Consider the following 24,506-nt stretch of genomic DNA (forward strand, 5'->3'; position numbering starts at 1 on the left):
TGTACTGTGCCACAGGAACTGAGGGCAATGCATCTAATGGGGTTCCCTGCCTAGCTCTTTGTCTTCCGTTCTTCCCCAGCTGAAGCCGTCGTGTTGATGTTGCCTCCAACGCTCTAATCTCACAGGACCTCAATATCTTCAAATTGTTATGAGTATCAGATGAGAAAGTGTGGTTAAAATACTTAATAGTCAGGTGTGTGCTCTCATTTGGAAGGGCAACATGGTTGTATTGGAAAGAATGGAAGACTTGGATTCAGATAACCCGACTCATGACACCAAGAGTCATTTGAAGTGGGCAAGGTCACTTATCTGAGGCAATTTTCATTATATATTAAATGGGAATAATGAGGCTTGAATTGCCTGCGTCCTGAGAATGTTTGCAGGAAAATACTTGGTGAATGGTAAACCTGAGCTCATCTCACCTTGGATCTCTCCAGTCTCCAATTACCACAGGTAGCTGAGCTTTGACTTTATCCAGATCTTTGTTTTTAAAACTGATCTGTGATTTATTTGGGAAAGAGAACTCCTGGTGAGGAAACTCCTTCTAGTGATGTAAATTAACAACCATTCTGCGAATGACAATCTTAGAGATTTGTCTGAGACACCAGGAAGTTGAGGGGTGTGCTCAGGGTCACCAGCTAGTAGGGCAGAGTAGGCACGTGCGTGGGGTCTTCCTGCCGCTAGGGCTGGCTCTGGTCCATTCTGCCAAGGGGCCGCTCGCCCCTTCCCTAGCCCAGTTGGCCTTCCAGTGGGGGCTGTTTTGCTGAATCATCTCACCTATTCCAACTTCTGTCGATATATCAGAACTCCCTCTCTCTGGTATGACCAGGACAGAGAATGGAGGAATCTGCAGCTTCTTTGTCTTTTTCTGTCCTAATAAGGGAGGAAGATGATGATTACCATTGTTCTCATTTTGCAGACAGGGAAACTGAGGGGCAGAATATGTACCAGGTGATGAGGTGAGTCTAGAACTAGGAATAGGAGCAGATTCATTCATTTAGTAGGTATTTCTTGAGCCCCAGCTATGGCACGTGCCAAGCTCTCTGCTGCCTCCTTTGAGGGGGCAGGGACAGGGGTGCAAAAACCAGATAATGCTCAATGATCCTTCACTTCAGATGTTGACATTCTAGGTAGGGAGATGAGGTAGAGGCTTAGGAAAAGTCAAATGACATGAGACCTGGCACAATAACAAAAATTACTCTGTAGAAAGACGAGAGAGTTGAGTTCTGAACTCTGCCACTAACCAGCAATGTGTCTGTAACCTTTAAAGAAGCCTCAGTTGTCTTGCCTGTAAATGGGGCTGAGAGTTTGCCTAGTCACAGTGATCTCCTGACTCTTTGGTTAAGTTCCGAATGATGGCGTTTTATCTGTTGATGGTAGTGTCTAATCCCTCCGCTAGATTGTAAAGACCTTGAAGAGGGGAATCACGTCTTATCTAAACTTGTATCTTCCCCAGTACCTAGCACAGTCCTTGGCAAACAACAAGTGCTTAATATTGGTGTTTTTTCTTAGGGGAATACCTAGTGGAGAGTAGTAGGAGAGAAGGCTGTAAAGGGAGGTTGGCCCACTGTGGTGGCACTTCCTGAATGATAGGCCTAAGAGCCCATTTCATCCTATAGGCAGGCAGTCTTAACCATTAGAAAATTGTGAACAGGGGACTGACATGATCATTTAAAACTCTCATTTCTTGACACTTTTAAGGTTAAAAAATGTTTTTCTCTCACAACAACTCTATGGGTCAAGTAATAGTATTCTCATTTTAAAAATAAGGAATATAAAAATAAAAGAGGTTAAGTGAGCAAATCCATGGAGAAGGCAGTGCTTTGGAAACATAATGAACAAGGGTATAAAGGTTAAATTTGAGTGGAGAGAGACCAGAGAATGGGAGCCCAGTTGTGAGGCCATTTCCATTGTACTTGCAATGCCTGCTTCTCAGGAAAATACTCTCATTCTGAAAGTCTGTCAAGGCGACTGGGAATTGATTGTGTACCTTAGATGTGTGAAGCCTGGAATCTTTACATTTCACATGGGAGTGAGAATAAGGGCCCCTGACATTTGTGGCTTTCTTGTCATTTTTAAATTGAACTTTCTGAGGTCTGTGGGATAATGCCAGCTCTTGGGGGCTGTTGGGAAGACAGCAGGGCTAGTGACTCATGCTCTTAGGTCTGGTGTGAAGAATAAATGGCAAATTTCACAAGAGGCTTCCAAAAATTCCCTGAGCTTGAAAGGTCACAAGTCCTAGTCACTGGCGCCAGGAAGGTTCTTCAAAATGCTGGGGCATAGTCTTAATGCAGGTTGAATAGATGAGGTTTATTTGCGGCAGGAGCACAGCAGGCCGTCCCTGAATGATTGCAGCTGCGAGTGATAAAATGACTTTCCCGTGGCCATAATGCCTGGGGAGGTAGAGGGAGGCTCCAGCTGCCTTTTTGTGTTCCTGTGTAGCTATTCCCCTCTTTTAATTGTTTGGGTGAATTGGCTTCCACAGAGGGATCTTTCAGCCTGTAATCATTACCTTTGATTTCTAGGACAGACTAGTTTCTGCTTGCTTTTTCTTGCACTTATGCCGCTGGTCAGTTTTCTTTACCACCCGGGCAGCCTGCTTTACACATTGGAAGCTGGGCAGGGAGCTCCCGGGCTTTGAACCTTGCACTGTTCTTTCAGCTGTTGGCCCTTATAGGGAGACTCCATGCCTCCTGTTCCCAGCAGCCATGCTGTAGGGGAGTCAGCATGGCTCAGTGTTTGGGGAGTTGAATTAGATTAAGAAGTAGGGGATTCTAGGAGTAGAGAATGGACTGGAGGGAGGAGGGACTTGTGGCAGGAAGGAGAGCCAGCAGTCTTGAGTTTAGAAGGGGGCGTACTCGAGATATCACAAAGATACACTCGACAGGCATTGGCCACAGATGACATATGTTGCGGGGAGGAAATGTGAGGAGTTGAGGATGAATTGTTAGGGACCCACATACCTGGGAGGATTGTGAAAGTTAGCAATAGGGAAGTTTGGAAGGGGAGGGTTTGGGGGAGAGATCATGAGTTCAATTTGGGGTATGTCTACGGGACAAGTTCAAGATTTAAAAAAATAATATTTCATTTTTCCCCTAATTACATGTTAAACAATTCTGAAATGTCGAGCAATCTGATAATAGGTTATACATGTGCAAATATGTAAAACATTTCCATGTTAGTCATTCTGTACAAGAAGACTCGAATAAAAAAAAGGAAGAGAGAAAGAAAGTGAAAATAGTATGCTTCAGTCTGAATTCAGACAATATCAGTTCTTTCTCTGGAGGCAGATAGCATGTTTCATCATGCGTCCTTTGGGATTGTCTTGGATCATTGTATTGACCAGAATAGCTAAATCATTCACAGTTTTCATCATATAGTATTGCTGTTACTGTGTACAACATTCTCCTGGTTCTGCTCACTTCACTTTGCATCAGTTCATGTAAATCTTTCCAAGTTTTTTTCTGAGAGCATCCTGCTCATCATTTCTCATAACACAGTAATATTCTGTGACAACCACATACTTGTTCAGCCATTCCCTAATTGGTAGGCATCCCCTTGATTTCCAATTCTTAGGCACCACAAAAAGAGCTGCTTTAAGTATTTTTTACAAGTATGTCCTTTTCCCTTTTTTTGATCTCTTTGGGATTAGTTCAAGATTTCTAATAGGCATTTAAAAATGGGAGACTGAAGGTCAACAGAGAGGTTAGGGCTGGATAAATAGATGTGAGAATCATCAGCTTAGAGATGATAATTGAATCCATGGGAGCTGATGAGATCATTAAGTGAAATAGGATGAAGGGAAAGGAGACCAGGACTGAGCCCTGTGGGACACCCACATTTATCAGTCATGACCTAGATGAAGATCCAGCAAAGGAGGATGAGAAGGAGTAGTCTGATAGGGAGGAGGAGAACCAGGAGAGAATGTGCCCCACAGCCTAGAAAGAAGAGGGTATCAAGCAGAAGAGAGTGATCAGCAACGTCAGAGGCTGCAGAGGGGTCAAGAAGGATGAGGATTGATGAAAGTCTATTAGGTAATTAAGACTTTAGAGGGGCTAGTTTGCCCAGAATGATGAGGTCTATAGAGAAGACGTTAGGAGTAAAGGAAGTGAAGGCACTGATTGTAGAAGGACTTCTCAAGGAGTTTAGCTACAAAAGATGGGAGGGGGGTGATAGGGATGGATAGAAGAAGTGAGGGTTTTTTGGGCATGGGAGAGAAAAGGGCATGTTTGTAGGCAGTAGAGAAGCAGTCAGTAAACACGTATTAAGTGCCTACTTTGTGCCAGGCACTCTGCTAATCTTCCCCCTAGATAGGGAGAAATCAAAGATAAGTATGAGAATGGGGATGATAGAGGAGGTGATTTGTGGAGAAGAATGGGGTCACTTGTGAGTGTAGAGGGGGTAGCCTTGGCAAGAAGGGCCAGGTCATTCTGTGAAGTGGGGCAAAAGAGGAGGTAGTAGCAGAAGGCTTCTAGGTGAGAGGAGGTGAGGAGGCGGGGAGGAGAGGGAGCTCTTGGCAAATTGCCTAGATTTTTTTTGTAAAACATGAGACAAGGTTTTCAGCTGAGAGGATGTAGGGAGGGGGAGCTATGGGAGGTTTGGAAAAGCCCCTATAGTGAATGGGATAGTGAGTTAATTAGGGAGATGTAAAAGGATTGCCTTGCAGCAGTAAGGGCCCAGTTGAAGTCAGGCAAAACGAATGGGATGTGAAGCCTGGTCTGTCCTGGTGGCATAGGGGAAAATTGTGTTTGTATTTACCAATTAAAACAGCTTGATCCAGGGCCAACCCTAAATGCATTAATTCCCCTACTAGCCGAGGTTATATTTCGGGCAATTCAGTCCAGAGATGTTTCTCCAGGTGGGGAGAAATGGAATAGCAGCAAGTCAGAGGGCAAGATGGTGACAGGGATGAGGAAGAGACTGGAAGCTGCGTGAGGTATGAAAGAAGCGTAACCTGCTCCAGTGTACGTAGGTCTTTGTCATCATTACATCCATCTCTAGGGGAGCTTTGTTAGTAGGTTTCACTACTCAAACACATTCTGTGTACAGCAGGCATTAAATTCCACAGATGCCAAAGCTGAAGCTCCCACCATCCTCCAACGCAGTTACTGAAAACCAAACTGAATTAAGTAAGCCATTCTTGGTGTTATTTCCTCTAGTTAATTATTTGGGAAGATTGTTGCTGGTTTTTAGAACTCTTTACCTTCTCAACGTCACCCATACATACATACCACACATATCTGTATGTATCATTGGCTAACCAGTTCTATGTAGAATCTGTGGGCTAATTATACTCCCTAGTAGTTGTTTGTAAATTACTCTCTAACTTCATCAGCATGTGTCTCAGGACCATCCACTGAGGAGTCCTCTCAACTCCAGTGCCCCAAAACTGGTACAGACATAGAAACATAGTCTCTTTGCCTCTTCATAAGGGAGAAAGAAGAGGAGCCTGTTCCCTGGCAGTGGAGCAGAGCCTCAGGTATTCAAGAAGCCAGGATGCTAGAAGCCCGGACTAGGGACCTGACAACCCTAGCATCTTCCCTGCCTCAGTGGCTAATCTCAGGTAAATGGAAGCCCAACATAGCACTCTGTGGCCTATTAGCTTCATCCTTGTGTACAAGGGAGGTGTGATGAAGAGCCCCAGAGAGCATAAGGAAGTCCGTGCGTGCTATTGCATTTTATAATTGGGTTTCACAGCACTTAAAGAAAAATGTGCCCTTTGCCCAAAGGTCAGAGCAGGGACATCAAAGGTGCTGGCCCCCTTCACAGGACTCTCATGGGCACTCTGCAAGCTAGTAAGCTTTGGTGTGATTCATGTTTCACCAGCTAGCTCTGCACACACCTTGTAAGGCAGTGTGAAGGAGAGGGTCTCCTTATTCTGTTCACAGTTGCAGACTGACTTTGGTTTTCCCAAATGGGCTGTAGGATCCACTTTTGATGTGTGTGGACTAAGGATTTACTGTGGGAAAGGAGCTTGGCTGAGGGTGTTGCCTTGTGTTGTGTGCTTATCTGCCTTTCACAGCCGAGGAAATGCTTGTGTGCTGTGGCTCTTGTTAGTCCACAGCACAGCTCTGGCCCCAGAGGCCCATCGAACTGCAGTGGAATAGAGTGTCATCCTCAGGAGACTCCCCACCTTCGGTCTGGTCTGCTCTAGCTTCTCCTGAAAGTTCAAGAGGCAGTCTTTGCTGCCTCAGGCCCAGCCACTTTTCTGAGGATGTCAAGATCTCAACTCTTAACTTGTTACCATTCTTCAGGCCACACAGCCACTACTGCTGTGTCATGTCATTTGATATGCTACGACTGGCTGTCCGTTATCCTTGGTAATGGGAGAACATGGGCCATTGAAAACCACAGATAATCTAAATGATTCACTTTAGCCATTGGAGTCAGCCCTCCTCTCCCTCTGAAATCTTTTAGTGGAGCTTGTAGCAAGTCGCCAAATGGGTTCACTTGAGTTTCCTCCATCTCTGCCAGTAATCTGGCACAAACGAGGAGGAGGAGGTGGAGGTGGAGGGTTGGAGACGGAGGACAAGCTTAGCGGTGCATCTGTCTGTGGGAATGGAGTCTGGCATTCTGCTAGCAGCTTCAGTTGAAAAATGTTTGGAAGGGAAGATGTGTTGTGGGTGTGTGGATATAGGGGAACGTTAGGGGGGAAAGGGCCGCCCTAACACACCATAAGAATGCATTCCAGCGTCGCAGATTCCAGAAGGCTTATCCTGGAGAGTCCAGCAAAGATCTGCAGCTCCTGACAGAGTCAGCTGTCCCCTAGGGGGACAGACACTGGCTTTGGAATAGGAAGGATGGTTCAGGTCTCTGCTCCTTGCCCATTGGCTTTGTGACTTTGGGTAAAAGTCATTTGGGATTTCTCTGGCTCAGTTGCTGGCAGCTAGCTGACAGAATAGACAGAGCTTTATTGGAATCAGGAAACCTCCTCAGACATTTTACTAGATGTATGACTCTGGGCAAGTTACTTGCCCTTCCCAGCCTCAGTTTCCTCATCTATAAAATGGGGATAAGAATAGCACCTACCTCCCAGAGTTATTGTGAGGGTCCAGTGAAATCCTGTCTGTACAGTGCTTTGCAGATCTGGAAGTGCTTTATCTAGGTTTGCTAGCTGTCTCATCTGCAATATGGGGGTGATATCTATTCATCCATCTCACCAAGTTTATGAAATTTCAATGAGATAATGTGTACAGGAAAATTATAACTTAGGAAGCAGCGTGTGAGCCACTCTTGGTTGCTCCTCTCGACTGGAGGCCAGCAGCCCCCATTTTCATCCTTTTTCGTTCAGAGTCAGGCAGGAAGGGACGAGGGATAACTGACCTCGAGCGAGCACGTGGGCCTTGGCCTTCTTCCTGCCTGCTCTCCTCTCTTAGAGAGAATCTGAACCCTGAACCCTTGGGGGTTGTGGAGGCTTAGCTGGATCCGTCAGGATTATTGGCCCCATCGGAGGATGTTGCGCAGGCTGGGGCCCAGAACTTCGTCGGTTAGAGGTAATACCTTGTATTGATGAAGCGCTTCCTCTGAGGCAGGCGGTGTGAGCGGCATCATTCCTATTAAAAATGAGGAAGCTAAGGGTCCCAGGAGAGAAGGGCCTTGCCAGTTAGTCTGTGAACTTCTGGAATGCAGGACCCTTTGGCTCGCTTTTTCTTTCTTGCTTTCCCCCCCTTTCTTTGTGTCCTCAGATCTGAGCACAGGGCCTGGTGCAAAGGAAGTGCTTAAAGAGAGCTTGTTGGCCAGCGTTTTCCCCACAGCAGCACACAGTGGAGCAGGATGGGACAGGGCAGAAGGGGGGGAGGGATTTACAGACGGCCAACCCCACTTTGAGGTGGGAGGACTGGAAGACAACTGTGTTTTGGAATTGAGGGGGGCTTGGGGTATTGGGTTATAAATGGTTTTGTTGGACATTTGCATATTAATTGCATGCCCTTTCTTATGGAACAGTCCACCTAGAGTTTGCTGACCCTGTGGCTCGATTGCCTTCAAGAAGGTATTCCCTACAAAAACAGTTCATAAGAATATCATGGCTCACCTCCCTGCCTGGTCCTAAAAAATGAGGTTTTGGTAGTGGAAGGGTTAATCTGCAGAGGCATGGCCTGGAGTAGGGCCTGCCTTGGAGCTTCCCCCACTTCTGAGCTTCCCCCACTTGCTGGACTTGACAGTTTTTCTACCAAAATGATTAATGATTCTTTCTGAGCCAGGGAAAAACAGTGAGGGACCCTGACCCTCTTGTCCCACACCCAGTTCTTTCCCTTGGGCCAAAGGGGGCCATCTCCTCCCCACCCCCAACAGAACTGTTTTTCAGACTGTCTTTTTATCGAGTAATTGCTATCTCAGAGCATCCCATTTACAGCAACAGCCATGCTCAGTCCTGGGCTTGTGCCCTGCTCACATTCGCCTCCAGTAGCATTCCTACTAACAAGGGTTAAAAAATCCCAGCTTCTTTCAGTAGATTGTGGTCTCCATAAAAGCCTTCTACATGGCTGCCCCTCAGGCTGCCTCCAGCTTCCAGGCTGAAATCTGATAAGGGGCTGCTTTGTTAGAACTGTCAGTCTCCTTTATTGAGGAGGGAGCCTGGGCCCAGTGGCATTTCTCGGGGTGCAGATAAGGCCCAGGACTCCTGTCAAAAAGGACATGATTGATTACCCTTGATTCCAGCTCCTGCTCTGGGAGCACTGACTGACAGGCTGCAGGCTTACACATCAGCTGCTGACGTCCCCCTCAGGGAGGCGGGATGAGGCAGCCGCTCGTTCTCCAGCAGGGGCAATGGGAGTGACCCACAGGAGCACGCCGGATTCTTGTTTATTTCTGTCCCACTAGCTGTACATAGCAGATTAACATCAATCTTAAAGGGAGAAACCCCGCCGAGCGGCTAGGAAAGGACCTAGGAGGGTTTAGGGTGGCCTGATGGATCAGCCCAGGTGGCTGCCAAGCTCCCTCCAGCTCGGGCTCTGAGACTGTGTGTTCGGGAGCTCCTGACATGTATGGGCCTCAGGCAGGAGCTTTGGCCCCTTTGCTGCTACCCGTCCCAAGTTAACACACAAGCTGCCCTCGTGGGAGGTAACTCAGCACCATTTGCCTGCTTGTCATCTTTCTCACTTATTCTTCCCAAGCCTCAGTTTCCTCCTTTGTAAATTGGCTAAAATGAGCCTTCTGCCCTTTGGCCTCTCTCTGCTTTATAGCAAGTCTATGGATTTTCTGTGGTTGAGAGTAATTTGGCTTGCCAACAAAAGACATAGGAACAGAAGGTCATCAACCATCTCCTTTTAGCATTGTACCCTATACCTAGGTCCATGTAGCAGAAAGGGAGGTAGGCCCCAGATCCTACCTTTCCATAAGCCTCCTGCATGTTTCCGGGAATTGTCCAAAGCTCCCATATCCAGCCAGCCACACTTAGCCCGAGCCCTGGTCATGGCAATACTGAAGGGCCTAGGCCTGGTGCTCCTCCTAGCTCTTCAGGGGAGCCTGAGAAAAGAGCCAGGTGTCTTTTACTGACTTTTCTAGAATCATATTAATTAACCTGGACTTAGGAATTATAAGTGTGATGAAAATCAAGGAAAATGGCCTGCATGGTCACAATAAGGGGAAGGGAATAAAGCTGGCCGTGAACAGGACACTGGGATCTCTGTGGCTTTCCCAACCAAAATGGATTTCTCTTGCTAGTTTGAGGAAACTGGATACCTGCCTCCTGCCTTCGTCTGTGGTCTCACAGATAACAGTCCTGTTCTCTAGTACGGTGCCAGAGTCAGAGAATGCCACAGGCGGATGTTCGTTTCCAGACATTTTAAGTGTTTTATAGTTGTTTTGAATGGAATTTCCTTTTCATTGATGACTCTCGGATTTTGTTATTCTATAGAAATGCCGTTGATTTGGAGGTTTATTTTGTAACCAACAACTTGCTTAACCTGTTTTCTCGATTGGTTTAATTGCTAATTCCCTGCGATTTTTTAGATAAACCATAACATCAGCAGCATGTAGGTATAGTTTTGTCCCCACTTTGCCTGTGTTTGTGCTTTTCATTTCTTTCTTTTGACTTGTTAACTGTTTCTAACATTTCTACGATATCAAATCAGTGGGAAGAGGAAGCATTCTTGCTGTCAGCTTGAGCAGGAATTTCCTTGCACAGCACCCCAGCCTCCCTGCTGGGTGGTCCGCCACCCTCTGCCTAGAGACCCCCAGGGATGAGGAGCACTCTTCCAGATTCCCCTTCCTCTTCCAGGCTCCCCCTTCTCTTCCAGATTCCCCTTCCTCTTCCAGGCTCCCCCTCCTCTTCTGGGCTTCTCCTCTTCCAGGCAGCTTGAACATTTCTTCTATGGTATCTCTGTAGCTCTCAGGTGCCACATCTCCCACTCCCCCTCACTCCTTTAGGGGCCAGCTCTGAAATAAAGGGGGGCATCCCCTCCAGAATCCAGATATTCATTCTTATCATGTTGTCCTTGTTCAGGTCTCCTTTTGAATACTCCCTGTGGGGGCTATTGAAGATCCATAGGCTCCCTAGGATTTAAAGTTGGGAGAGGCCTGGGAACAGCCTTGTCTAATACCTTTCCTTTTACAAAGGAAGAAACTGTGACCTAGAGAAAGGGTAAGAATGACTGCAGGGTGTGAGGAGCCAATGCTGGCACCTGAATCTGGCTCCCTGACTGTGAGTGCATGGAAATGTCCACTGCACCACACTGCCCTCAAAGCTCACTCTCAATTTTTGTTTTTTACTCAAAACCGTTTTCCTCAGCCGATCATACGATCAGCTTATTCACCAGACTTGATTCTGAATGTGCTGTTTTTAGAGGTCAAGATCAGCCTCAGAGGATGACAGTGGCACCCCCCCAAGGATGTTCAGGACCCTCTGGGCCCTCTGACAGCCCTTCCCTTCAGATTCAGTGGGAGCGCCACCAAAGGGATCTGCTCTTACCAGTTTATAGTCATGCCTTGTGTCTCCCCAGATTTAATCCTAGTGTGTAGGAACATAGAAATCATCTGGTTTGATTCTCATCTGAGTTCAGTGGCATACTAATGGCAAGGTGTGGCCCCTCTGCATCTTAATCACCTGTTTCTGTTTCCCTTTGGCCCTGTGGTTTTCCCATTGGAGAGGACAGGTATTCCTGTTCATCGCTGGAGCCCCATAAGGATAGACCCTTGGACAGGGTGCTTCCTTGAAATGAGTGATGGAGCTCAGTCATAGCTAAAAGAGGAAGGATTCTCCCAGAGAGTCCCCTGTGCTGTCCCTGAGTGGCCATCCCCCCCACTCCCCCAACTGCAGTTACTGAGAAATTCAAGCAAAGAACTCCCTCCACAGTCCTGCTTTTTCCCACATTGCTTTGTGTAGCCAACAGGAAAGCTTTCAGCGCCAGTGACCTCAAGACGGCTGGAGTTGGTTTCCCCAAATTACATGGGAAAAACACAAGCCTGAAAGCAGAGACCATTTTCTTTTTGTTATGTATGGTATTCTTGCCCTGCTCAGCTGGGCCTTGTATTCTCCTTAAGGCAGGGAAAATGGACCCTGCTAGGCTTTGTATGCTATTTTCTCCCACCTCAGTCACTGAGCAGGCCCTGCCCAGCCCATTCAGGGGATGGGAGATGGGAGATGAGAGAGTCCCAGCTCCTTGGGCAAGGAAGCATAGACCCAACGGTCTCTAATCAGCCTCATGTCCCCACTCCCTCCCTACAAGCTGGGTGCTTGGGAAATGTGGTAGCCACAAAGCCACCAAGAGCACCTACTGTGTGCAGACACACATCACTAGGCATCGCCTACAAAGAAGAGATTAGCAGGGTGCCTGGCCTCACGGAGCTTCCACGGGGGAAGTGCTAAACTAAGCCACCAGTCAGTAGGTGCAGTCAGAGTGCAGAGATGAACATGGTTCGGGGTGACGAGGAATGGCCTGGAGAAAGAAGGCGGCCTGATGCTTGGCCAACGAGGATGGTAGAGTCCTGTGGGCAAACAGAGGAGGGTGTACTGCACAGGAAGAACCAAGGGAGCAAATGCGTGGAAGAAAGAGTGAGTGGGATGTGCCAGGCCTATCCCTGCCCTCTATCTAATGGGCAAGACAACAAGTAAATCACTTAGCATAGAAGCAAGCTATATACTGAGTAAATGGTAGGTCCTATCAGGGAAGCGGGGGAGACAGATGGGAAATGCCTCTTGCAGAAGATGGGATTTAAACTGAATCTTGAGAAGCCAGGGGAATATGGGATGGCATTCTAGGCACAGAGCTCAGCCAGTGCAAAGACTGTCAGGAGATGGAGGATCTCCATGAAGAGTAGCCAGGAGGCCGGCTCAAAAGTATAAGGCTGTGTGGAGGCTGGGGAAGTAGGTGTAAGAAGACCGAAGTTTGAGGATGGTTGGACACATTACTTTCAGCTGATGAGGTAGGGAGACGCCAGGCATTGGCACAGAGCTGGATGGCGGTTGGCTCAGCTGAGGACATGGAGGAGGCCACTTTTCTCAATGTCTTGCATGCGGACTTCCAAATCAAAATCATTTTCTGTTTTAGTTTTGACCTTCCAAGAACAAAGAAATGTCTCCTGGTCTGGAGCCGAAGACCAGAACTCCTTTACTGACCCTTCGTTTCCTTCAAATGTCTGAGACCCCCATCTGACTTGGATTAACCTGTTTTTAAAAAACAACCACCAGCAGCTAGAGTTGGTGGGGCTGAGATTCCAGGACATAGAAGGAAAAAGCCGTTCTCTTAAAATAGTGGAGGCGTGAGGAGAGGAAACAGAGTTGAGACACATTACCCTTATCTGATCAGGACAAGGCTTCCAGCCAGCAGGGCAGCTGAATAAGAGATCTCAGCAAGATTTGGGGGTGGGGAAAAGGGCACGGAGGAGAGGCTAGCTTGTGTACAGTAAAATGAATTTGCCATCAAAAGGCAACAAGTCTTATACTCTGACCTGGATGGTGACCCTTCCCTCTGGAATTCTCCCCTCTGACCTCTGGATCATTAATCCCGAGGCTGCCAGATGACAGTAATCCATCATGCGCTCTGACAGGCATCACAGCCGGCTGTGAAAGGATCCACTGGGTCCAGGCCCCTGCCCCCCTCCTCCCTGCCCTGTCCCCTGGTGCTCATTAGCAGTCCTTCCTGCCTGGTGCCAGGTTTCCTAATAAAGTCCCTGGCTCCTCTCTCTTCCCGTCATGGCCAGTTGGCGGAAGCTTGTCCAGCCCTTCTCTCATCCAGGGGCCGGAGGAGGGCAGAGAGATTAGGAAGAGAGACCTCGTTAGCTACTTCTCTGGCCTATCAAGACCTGCTGGTCAAGCAGCTTCTTTAACGTGCCATGGTGTCAACAGAAATGCCAGAGGGATCTGGGAGCAGAGCTGCAGCAGAACCAGCGTGGGAAAGGGCAGGGGGAGTAGAGGACATGCTAGTCCTTTGTTTCCCATTCTGGAACCCAGGCTATGGCCAGGAAAAGCGGTCCCCACTTGGATTGAGCTTCTTCAAATCTTTGAAATTGTTGCTTAGAATCACAGAACAGTAAAGCTGAGAGGGGACTCCCTGCAAAGGAAGTGTAGCCAGAGAGGGGACAGCATTTTGGGTCAGACATTTATTGGGCACCTACTGTGTGATGTGAGACAGTGTAATGAGACTTGGGCTGACATGTGAGGAATTTATGGTGATGACAGACACAGATGACTGTAGTACTGATCATTCAGCCAGGCAGAGAAGGGAGGTGAGAGGAGAGGCCCTGGAAGAGAGAGACTATCACTGGCCATTGGAGCCTAGAAGGCTTCCTGGAGGAAGGTGCATCTGAGCTGGCTACTGAAGGAGCCCATCAGATCCCTGATGAACAAGGGTAGAGGCAGGAAAGGACCACAGATGTCTGGGAGAAGGCATCCAGTCCAGCTTGGTTGGAGCATAGAGGCAGTCACGTGAAAAGTGTAGATAAGCAGGGCAGTCACAGACTGGAGTTAAGGCAAGTGTACACCACTCAGAAGGGGACTGTTGGAGGGGCAAGCAAGTGGAGGAGGGCCGGGTGGCCAGAGATTGGCTGTGGCTCCTTTTTCATACCATGGCCTGAGGCGCCAACTCTGTCCTTGTAACTGTTTCCCACACACAGTTCATGGGGCTCTCTTACTTGTCCAGGTCCAGGCTGCTAGCAGCATTTTGCTGCTTTTCCCTCGGGCTCCATCCCCAAAAAGGGTAGGCTACCCTAAGGAAAAGGATCCTTCTCTCTGCTACGTGCCTGTTCCTTCCCTTTGAGGGAGCTAGATTCTTGGGCCTGTTTCTTTCTCAGAATCTTAGGGTTTTATTCAGATAGCAGAGAGAGAAATGGAGATTTGGCAGCTGTCCAGTTCATCTTGTCAAGACCAGTGTATCTTATCAAGGTTGGCCCGTCCAGCCCAGAAGCAGCTGGATTGTCTCTTTTATCAGCCGCCACTCATGTTGTAGGCAAGGACTATGTAAATGCCAAGCTGAAAAGGAGTTGGGCAGTCATCTCATGCCCATCTGGCCTGGGAGGGGAAGGGTCACAGATAGAAATCTGACTTGGCTGCCACACTGGTAAAGCCCTCGTCACCTCTCAGGTGGATCATTCTAATAGCTCCCTACTTGTTCTCCCTGTTTCCAGTCTTCCCTTTCTGAACAATTTTCCATACAGCTGCCCAGTTGTCTTCCTAGCTGATCCAACCATGTCAGTCCCTGGCTCAAAAGTCTGCAGTGGCTCCCTAATTCTCCCAGAACAAAATAAAAACTCCTTAGCCTGGCACAATGTAGCTCCAGCCTGCCTTTCCAGGTTTATTTTACATTACTCCCCCCTCAGTGTCCTAACCAAACAGGCCTCCTCATTGTGTGCCTCATCAACTTTCCACTCTCCCTCCTCTCTCTGCCTTCAAACAGGCTGCCCTCTATGTGCAGAGGGCATTCCTCCTCATATCACCTCTTCTGGCTAAGCTGCTGCCTCCTCTGCACAGGCTGGCATAGTCCACATGTCTGACCTGGGTTCGAACCCTCCCCCAGACACAAGCTGGGTGATTGGACAGGCTTTGGTTTCTTTCTCTCCTCAATGAGGGCTTGGACTTAGCCTCTCAGGGGCTTTGATCCTTTTGTGACCCCCCCCCTCCCCAGCAGTTAGCATTTTCTCCCTCCTCTTCAGATTACTTGGTATTTATGTATCTAGGCACATGGTATACTCCACCCCAGTGCAATGTCAGCACCTTGAAAACAAGTAGTGTTTCTTTTTTGTTTTTGTATCCCAAGGGGATTGCACATAGTTGGTGCTTAATAAATGCATACACAATCAAATTGAATTGAGTAGTGTTACCTTCCTGTGTAATGATTAGCAGACTGATCTAGTGAGGCTTCCAGACAGACAGGATCTGGGATCCTGAGTGGATAGATTAATTAGCATTTATTCCTGATTCATCACAAGTCCTCTTTCAGGGTTTTGATGTTGTGTTTTCTCTCTTTGTTGTCCTTCGGGGCAATTTTAGGGACTCCCATCAACCGGATCCCCATCATGGCCAAGCAGATCCTGGACCTATACATGCTCTACAAGCTGGTCACTGAGAAGGGGGGCCTGGTGGAGATCATCAACAAGAAAATCTGGAGGGAGATCACCAAAGGCCTCAACCTCCCCACGTCCATCACCAGCGCAGCCTTCACCCTGCGCACCCAGTGAGCACCTGGTTCCTTGGGGAGGGAGCCCGAACCTGGAGGGAGGAGGGTGGGCGAGGAAGAAGGAAGAGCTCCGCTGAGCTTGGCCCCAAGGCTGACTTCTGGGCAGGCAGGCTGCAGAGGGAGGCTGGACCCACATTGTTGGCATGGACAGAGCTGGGTGACTTGCTCTTCTGAATCTTTCTTCTGCCAGGTATATGAAGTACTTGTATGCTTATGAATGTGAGAAGAAGGCTCTGAGCTCCCCAGCTGAGCTCCAGGCCGCCATTGACGGTAACCGGCGGGAGGGGCGTCGGCCCAGCTACAGCTCCTCCCTCTTCAGCTACTCCCCTACGACTCCTGCCGGGCCCACCTCCTTGCTCTCTCCTCCAAAGATCCGCTTCCCCATCCTCGGACTCACCCCCAGCACTGGCGGGGGGACTAATGGCCCTCGGCTGCCCCCGGCAGCGACTCTCAGGAAAGGTCAGTGACTCTCTGGGGCCAGGGGAGGAAAGAGGATGGAGGGGGTATCATCAAGAAGCGTAAGGCTAGAATTACGTTTGCAGGCTTCCAAGCCTGAGGGTCATGGGGTGCATTGGTGAGGCGGGTATTGATCTCAGAACCCCTTAGCCTTATTCTGATCCCATCAGCAGGTGATGGAGTTGCCATGACAGTGCCCATGCCCAACCGGCTGGCTGTGCCAGTGACCTTGGCGGGAGGCCAGCAGGCAGGCCCCCGCACCGCTACCCTGGAGCAGCTGCGGGAACGGCTCGAGGCCGGGGAGCCTCCTGAGAAGAAGGCGTCAAGGATGACTGAGGAGGAACAGCGGTTCATGCAGCAGGCTTTCCATCGAAACCTTTTGAGTGTGGCCCGTCAGCTCCCCATGAAAGTTAAAATCAACGGCAGGGGTGAGCAAGCCTTGGGTGTGGAGGGAGAAGGGGTGACGTCCACAGGACTTGGCTAGGGAAGAAGAGGACACCAGGGAGAAGCAGCTCCTGCCCAGGCTCTCCTAGCAAGAGCCCCAAGGATGTTGTCAGGTCACAATGTCCCACCTCATCCTGCCCCTCTGGCAAACCTGGAAGGGGGGGGGGGCACAGACCTTCAGAGGCAACAGCTGCTATTTCTTTCTCCCCAACCCTTTTGATCCAGTTAAATTAAAGGGCTCAGCCTTCATCCCAGATGTAGGCAAGGCCAGGGCAGGTTTAGGGAGGAAGGGACCACCATCATTACAGGGGCCCAGCGGAGGGGGCAGTTTGCCTGAGGCTGGGCAGTTAGAAAGCTTCCTAGCCCACTGTTAATCTTCCTAGATGACAGGAAGGAGGAAATACAAGTTTGGTGGCATAATTGACGGCCTTGCCTCACCCACTCCTCATATTCCTCTCCTTTCCTGCTTGTTTCCGGAACCCCGACTCTGGACCAGATTAGTCATTAAAGTGCACTAAGGGCCTTTGGGGAAAAGTCTGAGGTCTGAAGGGACCTCGGCCTTTCCAGAGAACTCCCACTCTGCCCACATTGACCCAGAGTATAGGACATGGAGAAACCGAGACAATCCCAGGCCTCTTAAGAAGGCTCCTCATTCAGGACCACCAGGGTTGTCACCTGGGCCTTTGAGCTTCCCTTTCTGCTGACCCTGAGAAGTGATCCCTTTCCCTCAGAAGATAACTCAGCAGTGCTGGGGGCTCCCAAGGCTATGCTCAGGCCCCAGGCTCCATTCTGTGCGACAGTTAAAAATGGAGCAGGCAGAGCCCTGGGGCTCACTGGGCATGTGATCCACACCAGGTAACCCAAGATCTCTGGGGAGGGGCAGGGTGAAATGGATAGAAGGGAGATGCCCACCCTTCACCCTCAGAAGAGGCAGAGGGGGAGGGGACAGGGCACCCTTAGATATTGTCTTTCCCTCGTGATTTGGGGGAGAATGAAGCTTAAGAACACAGCTGGCAGGATGAGTCAGTGACAATAGGGTGATGATGATGAGCAAGTGGGAAGAGAAATAAATTAAGGGCTGACCCTGAATTTTAACCGAGCTACCAAACACTCCCCATTCCCCTCCCCCTCTTGAGATAACTCTACCAGGACCTGGAGAAGGGGAAAGTTTGCTTTGAGAAAGGTGGGGGTACAGCTTGGGGGTGGAGAAAGAAAGACTTGCCCAGTAGTATTTCTCTAACAGAAGGAAAAACTAGGACCTGGTTTCTTAGGGACCCATGTATAGAGTAACAGAAGTCACAGTCCTGCTGCGCTTAGACTCAAGTAGAAATGATCTGGGCTGCATATTGACTTAGAAAACCACAAATTAACATCATCAGTGTTGCACATCTTATTTATTTTGTTAAACATTTCCTGGTTACATTTTATTCGGGTTGGAGCTTGATGCCTCTGCTCTCGAGGATTGGGCCCTATGCTTTGAAGGTTGTTCTAGAGCAAAGATGTTAGACTTCTCAGGGGCTCCAGAGGACGGGCCTTGAACCAGTGAACGAAAGTTAGGGGTCAAGAGTCCAGTGAAATTCTCGGGGAAGACTAAAATAAACAGCCCCTAAGGATTCTTCTCAACTGAAGATCCTACAAACCCCATCCTTGGAAACGATAGAAACCCTGCTCTCTGACGGTTTAGGGATGGACCTGTTTGAGAGTCAGATGACCTAGGGTTCCAGGATTCGGTGGCAAGTTCTGGCTCAGTTCCTCTCGGCCTCAGATCAGCAGAGATCTAGGCTCCCGGTGGCCCAGTTCTTCCAGAAATGCTCTACTGTCTGAGTCACCGTGTCATTAGAACGGGTTTGGGGTGAAAGTATGTGCTAGGGAAAGGTGGGGGAGCACTGGAGAGTCTGAAACAACTGTGTCGTTTGGATCAATGGCCATTCTGAAGGGAGAGGAGACTGGGGGGGAGGGGCAGGAGGCTGGAGGGTCTGTGTGGGGAGGGAGCCGTGGAGAAAACGAGACGGCTTCCTGTGACCACTGCCATACTCTGAGCTCATGGGAAGGACTTTTTCACTGTTCTGGCCAAACCCCAGAGCAGATCATTCGAGAAATTCCCCCAGGGAACCAGAAAGGTGGCAGAAGGGGAAACTCCAGCTTACCCAAGCCTCAGTTTTTCCTTGTCTCCCAGCAGAAGATCGCTCCGAGGCAGCAGCAGCACTGAACTTGTCCACGAGTGGCATCGGCAGCATCAACATGTCTGTAGAGATCAACGGGACCATCTACACAGGTGAAGGGAGCAGCGTGGGCTGGTTCCTCTGGCCCTCTCCCCAGGCAGCACCCTGGTGGCCTCCTCTGCTGCTTCACCTCCCCAGGCGGGTTTTTCCCATGGGCACTTTCAGTGCTAAAGTGGTCTGTGGGGCACTGAGGAGAGCAGAGGAGCTGAGGCCGAGCCCGTACTTGGAGGCTTTGGTTCCCTGAGCTTTTACATAGAGGCGATGATATTGGGTCTCTTAGCTCACAGGATGGTTGGGAGTGAAAGGGCAGCCAAGCGGCTCTTTTACAAGCAGTGATTGCTCAGTTTTCCCCTTTAGATAGAGATATGGACATATTTCCAGAGCATTTAGAGCAATGGGGACGTGGCCAGGTTTCTTAAAATGGTCAGTGTTCTCCCCGTCACTGGTCACTAGCCTTTCTGGCTCACTGTGGGAGGAGTAACTGAGGGAAAGCTTGACGGGAACAGAGAGGCCGATCTTTCTAAGCAGCCCATCTGGCCCTAGATGTGCCTGTGGCCTCTTTTTGGTGTGATGGGGAGTGCAGGGCGGAGGAGGGCAGGCACCAGGTGGGCGCCAGGCCCTCTGGCAAGCTGGTCATTTGGACAGTGGAGGAGGGAAAGTTGGGACCTCTGGGTTCTTGGCCTTGATGTCACTTCTATTAGCACTGCAGCAGGCCTCTCTGAGGAGGCTGGGATCCCCATGAATGGGATTGACAAGGCTAAAGCACCAACTCCCCTCCCAGCATGTCTTTTCTTTGCCCCAGGTGTGCTGTTCGCCCAGAAGCCTGTGGTCCATCTCATTGCCAGCCCAGCCCCCCAGAGCACCTGTAGCAGCAGCAGCAGCGTCAGCTCCCACTGCTCCCCGAGTCCTACCTCATCACGGGGCACCCCCAGTGCAGAGCCCTCAACCAGCTGGGCCCTCTGATGGGTCAGGAGGCCCAGCTCCCCACCTCAAGAGCCAGGAAAGGAGTTGAACAGTTTTTACCTCATCCCCCAGCACCACTTCCAAGACCATCCAGCTGGACAGCAAGGGCCCCGGCTGGCCCATCTGTCTAGCCCCATTCAAGTCCTGCTGTGCCCCTGGGGAGGGAAGGGGCTGGAGGGGGGGGGGCGTGCTGTCCAATCAGCCGTTGTCTTAGTTGATGGGGAGAGGGTGGTCTCTAGTGACTGGTGTCTCCCAACCTGGAGCAGCACAGTGTATCGACAATCTGAGAGCCGGCAGGGGATTGGATTCCCCTCCATGAGCCTTCCCCTTAATTTATTTCCCTTCCCACTTGCTCATCATCATCACCCTATTGTCACTGACTCATCCTGCCAGCTGTGTTCTTAAGCTTCATTCTCCCCCAAATCACGAGGGAAAGACAATATCTAAGGGTGCCCTGTCCCCTCCCCCTCTGCCTCTTCTGAGGGTGAAGGGTGGGCATCTCCCTTCTATCCATTTCACCCTGCCCCTCCCCAGAGATCTTGGGTTACCTGGTGTGGATCACATGCCCAGTGAGCCCCAGGGCTCTGCCTGCTCCATTTTTAACTGTCGCACAGAATGGAGCCTGGGGCCTGAGCATAGCCTTGGGAGCCCCCAGCACTGCTGAGCTATCTTCTGAGGGAAAGGGATCACTTCTCAGGGTCTTGTATAGTCCAAGGTCACTCAAGGGTACTCACCTCATCCCATCCCAAGGAAAATATGCCCTTTCATGATCCCTATCCCCCATAGTCCTTCCAGACCACTTGCCCCACACTCCACTGGCCAGGCCAGTCCTGAACTGTCCTGGCCTTCCCCTTGGCCCTTCCACTCCCACACCTCCTTCCCCCTCCCCCTCCCCCTCCATCCATGACTCTGGGGCTAGCTCAGCACCCCTCCCCCGGTCCCCTAACCTGCCTGCATCGGGTTCTTTGAAATACCTCAGATTTGTAATTGTTGTTTGATTCTTCAGGAAGTATTTGCATCTCTGAAATCTTTTTATATGTGTTTTGCTGACTTTGTTTTTTTATTTTTATTATAATAATAATTATTATTATTGTAGCACCAAAGATGAAAAAAGCACCCCACCCCCAAAGCTAAGCAAATAGCTTGGTATCCCAGCCCTAATGGCCCTTCCCTAGCACCACAGAGAAGGGGCAGGGAAGGCAAGAGGCAGATGACTCAGGGATAGGAGCCAGAGAGAGGAGATGGGCAGCTTAGACTCATCCCTCATGCCAGCTTGGGTTTCCAGACTCTCGCCTAGGAGATCAAGGCCCCTCTCCTCCCAAAGCAGGGCTTGTCACAACTCTTCTTCCAACCCCACCATCCTGCATTTGGGGGCCATGCGTGCCCCCTAAAGGGTACCATTGAGGCCTTGGGGACCTTGTTGGTTGGAGCCAAAGAGCAGGGTTCTCTAGCTGCCCCAAGGCTTCCTCTTCCTTCTGGCCCCGTGGTCTGGAACCTGTTCTTGCACAGAGATCCATGAACAGTTCTGGAGGAGAGCAAGCACTTTCCATCCTGCCATTCTCAGTGCTGCTTCACTCTAGACCACGCTGGCTCGGGTGGAGAGCACAGGCAGAAACAAGCACACGACAGATCCAAGTAGCCTGGCCTCTTTTCAGCCAGGGCTCCTCTCCTGGCATTCAGAGATCCCACCCATGAATCAGACATTGTGGGATGGAGGTGGCATCTCTAAAAACCAGCATCGCCAAGGCAGGAGTCGGGTGCCAAGGCAGGGTGGGGGCAGCTAGGCCTCCCTCACTGGCTTGTCCTGGGCCCCTGGCTGGGCTCCAGCTCATGTAAGCAGCATGTAGTTCTCAGGGGTTTGGTCATGCTGGATGGACTTTCCACCTGGAGGAAGCTGGAAAAGTGCAGGATGTCTCTGCAGTCGCTTGTTCCCCCCAGTAAAGCCTGCCTGGCCTCACCCGAGCAGAGGGCAGTGTAGGGGTGTGCCTGTGGAGGAGGACACAGATGGAGGGCCCTGGCTCCAAGATCTGCTTCCCCAGAAAGGACCTTTTTTAACCAAACAGCGAGGGCAGCTTTGCTCCCTCCTCCCCCCTTCCCCCCTCCCCCATATCTTATATATTCTAACATGAAAATGTGATAGCACATGGGTAGCCTAGGCGGTGGATGAATACCTCAGATGTCTTCTTACAGCAAGGGTCTGTACATGTTGTTATTTTCTATCTTACACGTTCTCTGAATGTTTATATTCCAATAAACTTCTACCTCTTCACAAGAACACAAGGCCATGGCCTCTTTGCTGCTGTTTCTATATAAAATACTCTATTACTTGGTGAGTGGGTGGGTAGGGCTGAGGGCAGCGGTCCTGGAACAGATGGTTACGAGAAAAGGATGGAAAGCTGTTTCCTTCAGTCCCGAGTCTGGAGGGAGAGAACTTCCTCCAGCTTCTACTTGGAGCCAGGTGCTGTCCCACCCTTGCCACGTGCAATCTCCCCCAATCCATGCCTCTGTTAGCCCTAGTTCTGAGCTCATGCCCTGCCACACAGACCAAGGATCCCAACCAAGTTTTCCTTCTGGCTGATTATTTGGCGGAGTCCATCCGTCAACAGACCAGGATAGGGAGGGATTGAGAAGCAATACAACAGCTATTCCTTTCAGACTATCAGCACATTGATATAAATGAGTATGTTCTCAATGGAGTCATTTCATCATTTCATTTCCATAAGCTGGAGCTCAGCTGGCCACCAATAATGTAAGTGTTTGGAAACAGCAAGTCGTGTGAGAACATGTTCTGGTGAATAAGGGGAAGAGTCCTCTGGCGATCAGAAGCAAAGAATGACCATGAAGCGATGAGCCTGCTCTACTTGGGTGACCCGTAATCAGGATCCAGAGGCCTTTCTCAAAGAATTTTCCTTTCTGAGTATTTGGCTGCATCATTTTAGTGATATTAGCATTCCAAGGTGAGGACTTGAAGGGAGGCAACATGTACTTGCCTGTGTGAGCTCTTCAATGAAGTTTTCTAGAGTACAGAAGACCAGCCTTGGAGTGTAGGTCATTCCTCAAAATACTGGCAGTGGGATCCCCGTGCTCCCAGGCAACTAAGACTTAAAGCACTGCCATTCTGCACGAGCAATGGGAGTTCCTCTATACGGCATGGGATCATAGATTTAGAACTGGAAGGGTCTTTAGGGTCATCTGTTCCAACCTCCCATTTCACTGTTGAGGGGACAGGTCTGGAGAAGTTAGGGGCCAGGACCACCCTTCCCCCAGTTCAGTTCAGTCTTGCTGAATGCCTCCCTGGGCTCGACTTCTACAGTGCAAGAAACAAGCCCTTTCCTAAGGAAACGCACTGAGCTTTTCCCTAAGCTAGTCAGTGATAGAACAGAGAGAATGAAGATTATTTTCAGACCTTGGATCTCTCTATATCAAACCCTTAATGGCTTATATGAGGCCCTTGGTGCTGTCCAACTGCCATGGTCTTGACTTCTGGCCACCAGGGGGCAGTCCAAGAAGGGCTCTAGTATTGAAAGGACCTCTTTCTGTGATTTTTGTCTGTGTGTTCTAGGCCTGCTGAACCCAGGAAAGTGTGAGAGATGGGAGAATTTGAGTAACCTCTTCACCCCTTACCATGACCAGAGCCCTGGCCTGCCCTACCTTAATCGAGCCTTTTCCATCGAAGGATTATCTTCTTTGTTCCATGCCCGAAGAGCCCAACATAGGAACCCGTCAACTACTCCTTGCTAATGAGTTCCTGATGGGAACATTCAGATTAACTAAGATGCTAATAGATTAGTGACAGAAGATAGTGTCCTAACCCAAAGTTGTTCAGTGCCCCTTACACTGCCCAAGAGGAATTCAATGGCTCAGCCTCTCTGTAAGGTTTGGGTTAAGAAAACTCCCCTCCGGGCTCCATCCCTATCCTAGTCAGAATTCCTTTCTGATAACAGCCACTATTCAGTACTTGTGGGATGGGTGGAGGTGGAGGTCTAGGCTACATACATGTTGAGTAAGCTAACTCATACCTGGGAGTTGAAGACATATACCTTTGATTTTGAAACAGTATCATGGATCTGGAGCTCAAAAGGTCCTCAGAGGCCATCAAGTCCAACCAACCTCATTTTACAGATTGAGAAACTGAGGCCCAGACGGTAAATATATCCAAGGTTATGCAGATAATACCAGAGATGGAATTTGAACTCACATCCTCTGACTCCAGAACAGTTCTTTCCTACCACCCCATCCACTTTCCCCTCTGCTCCTGGACTGGGTAGTTCACACCTGAGATTACATACTTTTGTAATGGGGTTTACATGAAACATTAGGCCTTCATCCTGGCTGATGCTAAAATTAGCAGTGAGGTTTTACACCTTTGCAATGCATTATGGCTCAGGAGTCTTCCATTTGCCAGACTTTTTCTACTCAGGCAGGATAGTCTAAGTCCTAAATAACTGGATTATAGGTTTGCTGAAAGTGAGTCCTACCCCAAGATTAAGGGGAAGAAATATCAGGAGGGAAGGAAAGGAAGGCAGAAGAGAGGTCAAGTGTCTACTAGGTCCACCAGCCCAGTGCTAGGCACTATGGGAGAGGCATAAAGGTGCTGGCCTTGTTGGAGGGCAAAGCTACAGTTAGAAAGACAAGAGGTACGTAGTACTGGACAGTCTATCATACCATGCTCTAACAGCTCAGTGATGGGGAAAGCAGCAGATTTGAGGCAGCTAGGTGGTTCAGTGGATAGAGAACTGGACTTGGGAGTCAGGAAGAACTGAATTGGAATCCTGTCTCAGACACTTAACTGGGTGACCCTGGGCAAATC

The 24,506-nt window shown here is 49.6% G+C and overlaps 1 protein-coding gene across 2 annotated transcripts in view; it reads left to right on the plus strand.

The window, feature by feature from the left end:
• The window catches only part of ARID3B (AT-rich interaction domain 3B), a 56,853-nt gene extending 34,887 nt beyond the window's left edge, over nucleotides 1–21,966 (plus strand). The window contains exons 5-9 of one of the 2 annotated variants that reach the window (XM_036736851.1): nucleotides 15,425–15,608; nucleotides 15,802–16,070; nucleotides 16,238–16,495; nucleotides 18,691–18,786; nucleotides 19,536–21,966. In XM_036736851.1, coding sequence (XP_036592746.1) covers nucleotides 15,425–15,608; nucleotides 15,802–16,070; nucleotides 16,238–16,495; nucleotides 18,691–18,786; nucleotides 19,536–19,696 — 968 coding nt within the window. In that variant the 3' untranslated portion in view covers nucleotides 19,697–21,966. The remainder of the gene's footprint in view (nucleotides 1–15,424; nucleotides 15,609–15,801; nucleotides 16,071–16,237; nucleotides 16,496–18,690; nucleotides 18,787–19,535) is intronic. The other variant, XM_036736852.1, reaches the window with a different exon arrangement.
• The last annotated feature ends 2,540 nt before the right edge of the window (nucleotides 21,967–24,506 follow it).

Source organism: Trichosurus vulpecula, chromosome 8, assembly GCF_011100635.1.
Source record: "Trichosurus vulpecula isolate mTriVul1 chromosome 8, mTriVul1.pri, whole genome shotgun sequence".
Classification (NCBI taxonomy): domain Eukaryota; kingdom Metazoa; phylum Chordata; class Mammalia; order Diprotodontia; family Phalangeridae; genus Trichosurus; species Trichosurus vulpecula.